Source organism: Scardinius erythrophthalmus (genome assembly GCF_964197995.2).
Source record: "Scardinius erythrophthalmus genome assembly, chromosome: 23".
In the NCBI taxonomy this organism is placed as follows: domain Eukaryota; kingdom Metazoa; phylum Chordata; class Actinopteri; order Cypriniformes; family Leuciscidae; genus Scardinius; species Scardinius erythrophthalmus.
Window position 1 is genome coordinate 15,697,751 of NC_138243.1, and position 8,550 is coordinate 15,706,300.

The 8,550-nt window shown below is 37.0% G+C and overlaps 1 protein-coding gene across 6 annotated transcripts in view; it reads right to left on the reverse strand.

Annotated features, from left to right (window-relative positions):
- Positions 1 to 4,028, reverse strand: part of cadm2a (cell adhesion molecule 2a) — a 476,687-nt gene extending 472,659 nt beyond the window's left edge. The window contains exon 1 of one of the 6 annotated variants that reach the window (XM_081353638.1): positions 3,509 to 4,028. Coding sequence is in view for 4 of the 6 variants with exons in the window: in XM_081353637.1 (XP_081209763.1) it covers positions 3,509 to 3,569 (61 nt within the window). In the remaining 2 variants the exon portion in view is untranslated. The remainder of the gene's footprint in view (positions 1 to 3,508) is intronic. The other 5 variants (XM_081353639.1, XM_081353637.1, XM_081353634.1 and 2 more) reach the window with 5 other exon arrangements.
- Positions 4,029 to 8,550: the final 4,522 nt, after the last annotated feature.

Here is an 8,550-nt window from a genome sequence, read left to right on the forward strand (position 1 = left end):
GTGGTGTTCTGTTCTTAGATGAAATAAGGAACACAGCAGTAATTTGGATGTTCCTAAATCCGAGCCGTTGAAGAGTTTTGTTTTTGAAGCGATGCCCAAAGGATTGACGCGGGGATTCCCTCACGGGGATTCCCCACGATCGTCCATGCTTTCATGTTTGCGCGAATCATTTCACACCAGACAGCTTTACAAACGAGAAAAAAACGGATCGGTACCAACGTGTTCCTGCTGAACCTCCAGAAAATGTGAGTGTAATGTTTTATTAACCTTTATATTAGTATTTATAATAATCTATGCGAAATTTGCAAACCTTGCTGCAGGCTTCACAATGAATGCATCTAAGGTTTACACTCAGGGTACATTACGGCATGTTTTCTATGTACGACCTTCTCAATATAATTCATAATCCCACGTTTATAATGAACAACACGTGGTTATTGTGTTAGAAACGGTGTACGCACAGAACAGAGGGGCGGGGTGAGCAAAGCTCATTATCATTTAAAGACACATGCACTGAAACGGCGTGCTGAAAACAGAGCTGTTTTTGACCAGGTAAAATTAGTGTTTTCTTACAATACTAATGAGAATTTTTAATTAAAGTATATTACAAACTTTTAATTTAGACCCTAAAGAATCATATTAGCTTGTACAAAAATGGCATTATATGACCCCTTTAATAAAATAGAGAGATTGCACTCAAAAAGAATACTTTCAATACAAGTGAATATAGACACTTTTATCATTTAAGATTTAGTTACTTTTCCAAGCCTGCAAATCACATTGATCTGATATTTCCAGGCTTTCAATTAGAGTGGGAACCCAGTATAGTATTTCATCCTACAGGAAACATCACATCAAATCAATGCAAATAAAATGATTCGCATCATTGATCTAAATCAACATTTCACATACATGATTAACGCTTCAATTTTCAAACAAATTCAGCAAGTCAAACTGGTTTGTGGGTAAACCAGAAAATGATATGTTGTGACTGTGAGACAATCAATCAATGTACCACTGAAATCAAAATGATCAGACCTATTGATCACCAATTGCTGAACAGACAGGGCTACCAGAACCCTCTGACCTTCATCGTTTAAAAATCAGCATGGTTACCGCACTTTATTAAGCCTATTAACACGCTTGCACATGGTAAGCAGATGCAGCCAGAATCTGAGAGGTGTGTTAAAGAACCGAAAGAGGCACTTGCAGCCAGTAGGGCTGTTGACTGGGTGAGAGACACAGGCTCTGTGATTTACGGGCAGAGAGGGAGAAGGCTGGGGGAAATCAATACATTGCTTCAGTCTCACGCTTGCTGCCGACTCATTAGAAGTGAAGCCTTGAGGAATGTGCTTAATTATCTCTGATTATTAATGGCCCACCTCTCAGACTGATTATCAACACACAGCATAGGGTATTTTGTCAAAAGACGGGCAGAGGAGGGAAGCCACACACATACATACAGAAGGGCGAATGCAAATACTGTCTTTCTCCTTTATCTCTCTTACATTCATCCTACGCATTCATAAACTGCCAGATCTTTAAGCCCGACTGTTTGAGATGTAAACACCTCTGGTTGGAAGAGTCATGTTTCACTGATATCCAGACCAAGCCAGATTGGCTTGGAGCATCTGAAATACACAGACATCACATTTTTGGTGACAAGTCTTGACATTACGAGCTTGTAACGGATCTAACACCGAGGAAAGATCTCTAGTGGTCAAGTAGGAGCCTTCGTTTTTTAGAGCACTTGCTTGAATTAATTTATTTTATTTTATTACATTTTGCAGATTAGTCAACTGCGCTATTGTTCAACAAACAAAAAGACTATTTACTGAAACAATAAAAGATTTTTGTAAATTCTAATACTGCAAATATTTCAATAGCTATCAGTTGGAGGTGAATTCAGGGTGATTGGGACACTTTTGCCATTGAGATGAATTGGAAAAAGTGTCCCAATCATCCTGAATTCACAATTTGCCTACAGCCTTATTTAAATTTATGAGCAAAGTATTTGCCACTTCGTGACGTCGAAACCATAGCTCACCACTTTGTAAAAAGGGGTGTATGTTCGAGTCACAATGAGCAAATGTTGACGTGAACACAAACGGTTGTTACCTTCAGCAACTTTAATACAATATCTGAGGTTAGTCTTAAAAAAAAATGGATAAATGATGTTCATAGAAACCGGGCGGTGGCTGCTGCTCACTAGATATTGGCGGGACGGCGTAACCTTACTCTCAAGGGACACAAAACAAATACTTTATACAAAAACATTTGAGCAGTCACACACTGAATGTCCTGTTGAGACATAAACTAACCTCTAAACCCTCATTTAAAGCATATATTGCCTTCCAGTGCGCCTAAAAGCAATAGGCACGTTCAGTTGACGACGTATTCATCAAGTATTCCTGTCACACGGTCACCCCGCGCGAATACGTCGCTCGACCTTGCCCTGCTGATCATGTTTACAGTGTCGCGCGTGAATGATGAGTACCAGCCGAAACTACTAGACTTGAGGTAGGCTAAACAGCACAGAAATGCTGACATATGTGATCTTATGATATGGCGTAATGTCCATTTTACAGTTTGAAAATTTGGGTGAATAATGCATTACACTAACAGATGTAAACTGACAGGTGTACTTGCTCCGCAAGTCTTTCTCTGAGAGGAAAAAAGCTGATGCTACTACGACCCCAAGATGCGGATTGCCGCAAATACCATACATTCATTTTTGTCTCAAAAAACACACCTAAACCTGATTAGGGGTGCTAAAAAGCACTTAATCCATTAGCTTCACGCTCCGTACGAAATCTAGGGCTTTTCTAACCAGAACAAAACATTATAATAAACGACCATGTTTCAGGGGTAAAAGAGAAAGCTTTATTAGCCTACCTCATAACACATCCCTGCAAGAATGAAACAGTATACCTCAAAATGCACCACAAACTAGCTATAGCCTGCAATACAAAAAATAAAATAAAAAATGCAACACATGATTTAATGCTATAACATGCCACTCAGAGATAAATCGCATTTTCAAGTAATACAAATGTGCCTAAATACGCATGTGAGCGCCCACATATGGTTTTAAAATACAATTAAAGCCATGCGTTTATTTAAAGTTTCCGATCAAGTGATGCAAAGGATGTATCAATTAAATCGTATTGCCTCTATGGTGGTGAGTTTGTCTATAACACATTTTGACTGGTAATCCATAAAAGCGGGGCTCTAGCTCAGCAGTGTGTGCAGGCTTATCCGTGATAAGATTCTGTATCAGTGTTGGCCAAACGTGCACCGTTCAGTTCCTTCAGAGCAATGATGACTAACGGGAAACTGTTCCCGTACTCACTCGGGGCCCTTTGGAAATATTATGGAAATGCAAATCATCATCATCATCATCATCATTCCAGAGCATAATGCCCTTCCTACATGGTGCGTAATGGTGATGATCCCCCCCAAATTGCAATGCACTGCATAGGCTGCTTAAAGTTTGAAGCGCTCTTACCTTTAAGGACGATCCCGCAGATGCTGTACAGGGTAAACAGCATATGCTGCTTCACCATCATATTGCCTTCCTTCTATAACAGCTGCCCGGTTGCCGTCAACACACTTTCTTCGCTCTTTCGCTTCTCCGCGCGCTGCTGATGGTGCTTATCCAGGTGCAGGCTGCTGCAATCAATACTACAGGCTCCTACGATAACTTCTCCTCGGTTGAAGTCCAACTGCGCTTTCCGCACGCCGTTCACTTGACGCTCGGACTGAGCTCGAGAAGTGCGAAGCGCTCCAACACAGTAGAAAAGTACAGCTCGCGCATCTCTCGCCTCCTGGGAGCACGAGCAGAGTCCCGCCTCCGCAGATTGACAGATGAGGACGGGGAGCCAATAGCGCGCGCCTCGAATTATTCTCCGCTCAAACTGGTTCTTGACTCCACAGTCCTTGTGGTTAAATGAACGGGGAAATGTAATGCGAGTGCGTGCAATGGCGCGGATTGTCTTCTTTCTCGTTTTAACGTAATATTGCGCAATGAAACGATCCTGAGATGGGTGGACTAATGATGATTTAGGCACGTTTTCATGTGGATGTTTTATTACACATACACACACACACATACTGTACAGCAGTCCTGAATGGACAGCTACCGTGGGATGATAGGATCTACTAGTTCAGCGCACCTCTCACCGGGATCAAATACTTAACTGTGCGCACAGTTTTACTACTGATACAAACCACTAGGCGGATAATATTGCATTCTGTGTATTATCAGTCCAGCAAAGATGATTGCCTACCGGTTTCAATGAAAAAATAATGATATGTTTGATATGAAGTCAGCCTAGTTGTTGTCATCTTTTTCATTAGTCATTATTATAAATGCAGCTACAAAATTACTAAGAAGGCTATGCTAACCATTGCTGCATGTTGTCACATTAGGTCCAAGTTGCCAATGGATCCTGCCATTAGGCCTTATATCAATATTTAAACAGTAAAATTGTAAAATATCTATTATACACAAATATTTATTATTATTATGCCAAAAATGGTATTAATATTTGTATATGAAAAATATTTAAAACATGTGACAACTTGCCCCAACCTGAAACTGAACTGTCCTGAGAGCACAGTTCAAGTTTTCAGTTACAATCACAGTAGTATCATAGTTTTGAACTAGATGTTTGAATGGGAAAAAATTACTGCTAGAGGAAATTGGACTTTTGGCTCAAAACCTTACTAAGATATGGCCCACGTGACAACTATCCCCAATCTCCACACACACACACACACACACAGTATTTGTAGGTCTTGTCGAGACATGCTCCCTTGAGTGGAAATTAAATGTCAGATCTTAATATTTTATATCACACAGTGGCAGCATTTTTATCTCATCCATTGAGCTGAGGAGAACTTAAAAGAGGCAAATGATGATTTAACCAACCATTCATATGAAAAAAAGATTGTTAAAACGAAGTGGGATTTCTTTTTTAAAAGTTTTCAATGTTTCTGCTGCGATAACTCAGAAAAGTCACCTTTTGCTTCAGAAAATCCAATTTAATTTCATTTTAAATATACGATTCCTCTTCCTGCAGGCAAAGATAAGTTTGATTTCTAAAAAGTTACACACTCCGCAATTCACCATAAAATGTCTATCAAGTCTCTTCTCGTTTTTACAACTTAGCTGACACATGTTCCAAAGGTCAATCTGTACAGCTCACAAGTTAATTCTGCTCTCTGACCCTCATCTTAAAATAAAATCCAAAGTAATACATGTCCTTTTAGTGTAAACTCAATCAGAAATCATAATTGTGCTATAATTGTGTTATCTGTGCTAACACAATTTGCAAAGTACTTTAATATGATTCTTACATCAATCTATAAGCCTATATCATTTATAATACTTTAAACTAGAAACTTAATCTCATTTTAAAGTATAATAACGTCTCATTATGCCTGTGGTTATGTGAAGCTCACCATTCTTTTCACAATATTTATGTTTAAATCACCCATTAGAAGATAAAGCCACAGTCCAATCTAACCACACTCAATCTCTCTCTCTCACTCACTTTCTTTTTTCCTGTCTCTTTATTACACTTCCGCCTGATAGATAAAGATCCCATGGCCTTACTTGATAGCGTTTTAAGAAGATCTCCTCCCAACATGGTTTCCTCCCTCCAGAACCGTAAACACAGATGTCACAGTGAGTAAGAGTGGTTCATCTCATAACGGTCAGCAGGACTGTTTCAATGGCACATCCCCTGCACAATACAATCAAGAACCATGGTCTGTCACGAACTAGCTAACATTAAATCAAAAACACAATCCAGAATCAAATGGCAGGCAGTCAAAGAACCAAAACACAAAGAGCTGGTTCAGAGAAAGACTACGAAAATCTTAAGGGTTTCATTAGGGAGATGTGGCAAAAACAAAGGATTGGATTCAGTAAATAAGATTATGCATTATTTACAATGTGCCTACGGCCGAATCACAGCCATGCTGATATATAGAGCCATATCACACAGCTATGAGTGTGATATTGTGTTTGCAATTCGACGGCACAAGTGTGTGAATAGGCTAAATAGGAAACAACAACAGTGTTCTTTAAAACTCCTCTTTTGTGCTGAACTAATTCCTTCTCATACGGATTCAAATCTCAAGTTGACAGTTTAACCGTTTAGCCCAAGCCTCTGTTACTAATTGCTGATAGTCTTCAAGTCACTCTTATATTCATAATGCAACGTGATCTCATGAGAATAGGTGTGTATTTTTACGTAAAGTGTAGTTCTATCATACGTACATTTACTTACGTTTTATACACACAGAAACGTATAATACTGACGTATTTACAGCACAAAAACGTAAATTATTTACGTATGAACAACTCTAACGACATACGTATTCCTATTTATGCATATTAAAATCGTGGCATTATTGTTTTGACTCTATTGCATTCAAATGTCTTATCAATTAAGTTACGTTTTCAGTCGCATTTATTAAATGCAGTTTAACGTTACTCAAGAAATAATAACATTTCGCTCTGTTCGTGCCTTCTGCAGCAAACTCGTTTCGGAGGATTAGCCTACAGTAACTTACATGCTGTTAAACAAGACTACACTTTAAAACCTTAAAAATACCTTATTTAACCGTTTAACCATTTTGTAATATTCAGTTTATTTACAGTGAGACACAAAATGCGTTTTCTCAAATAGAACCATATAATACACCAAAACCCAACATAAATTCACATCTTTAGAATCCATACATACAACCGGCGTAGCGTCATAGAACGTCTCTGAAAAGGTTCACGCCCACTTTTAGGGGAAAACAATCCGGCGAGCGCCATTCCACCGAATGGGTGACATTTACGTCCCCAGAACATCATATGTATAAAATTGCATGAAAATTAACTCTAAAATACATTTTATTATTAAGCAAAATGTCCTGCATATTAAGCTAACTACAAATTATAAAATTTATAATTAAAAACATTAATAAAAACTACATATAACACACAAAAAAAGCATTTGCTGCATGTCCCCACTCTCTGTCTCTAAACTTTGCCATGAAATATAAGGATTAAAATCCTTCAGAAATCTTAAGTTTTGGGGATTGTTGTGTGACTTTATATCCAATGTATTTAAAATGTTTGTTTGTTTTTATGAGAAAAAAATATTTTATCTAATATTTTAGATAAAATACACATTTTAGTCATGTCCCCGGGTTTTCACTCAGTCCTGTTACCCTAACACATTCCCCCCTCTGAAAAACTTGGAATATTCCACAAGACACATTTTCACCAGGAAGTTGCATCATCTTGATCTTCTAAAGGCAATGGGAAGACCATAAGTTAGTCCTCTTATTTTAATTTTTGTATATTTGATGAAATTGTAACTGAGAAGGTCAATCTCAACATACTATCCTGTTACCTAAATAATTTCTTAGAATGTATTTGTTTATTTTAAAGATATTAACTTTTGTTAAGTTACTAGAATTTGCTCAGTGTCCTCATGCTATTAGCATGTATGCTATGTGGCCATATGTCATGTATTTGATAACTTTTTGCTTAAAAACTCAATCCTGTTACTTTCAGTCCTGTTAATTATATGAAAAAATAACAGGAGTGAGTTAACGTAACAGGAGTGAGTAGAGTCCTCTGTTTTGATGATTTAATACTGTAAATATTATTTCTCTTTCCACCTCATTTGCTGTGAAGTACTACTAGCATATAGTACATCACTTCAACATAGAAATCTTATGCACACACAGTCATGTACACTCTCTCTCGTGCACACACATATGGACACTCATTCCTGTTACCTGTTCCTCATTCCTGTTATGAAATAGTTCATTCCTGTTACCAAGTGTTCATTCCTGTTACTATTATTTATTTATTTTCTAAAAAAATAAAGTTAAACCACTGTTTTTATCAGTTTTGTTTGGTCCATCATTTATACAATTGTTTAATAAATTAAATTATAAAAAAATATATAAACTTGAGGCTTCGGTCTTCTTTAAAATGAAAAAATGGCTTTGTGTTTTTTATTAAAATACACTTTGCATTAATATATAGTGATTTTTTGTCACAAATATCAGTTATTTGAACATATAACCAACAATAACTTTAAAATAAACACTTTCTTGTGGGGAAAACAAAGGAATTATTGACATGCTTTTAAACATGCTTTTTAAATGTCACATGAGTTTCGGTAACAGGACTGTGAAAACATGCATCCATCTTCTGCTTAGAAACCTTGTAAAAAATTAAATAAAGTTGCCTGAGATTGACCAATACACATTTTGAATAGGTACATATTTGAGTATTAGATTCAGTGTTGAAAAAAATCAAAAAATGAAGTTTAATTTTTAAGAATTACAACAAGCAAATGTCACCCATTCGGTGGAATGGCCCAGGACGTGTACTAACCCTTACAAACATGTAATTTGTATTTATTACATTTTTTTCACACAGTAGGCTACCCCTATTATGTATTTGTATTTCATTATTTTTTTCCACACAGTATTTTGTATTTTTTATTTTATTTTAAATACATTTCCATG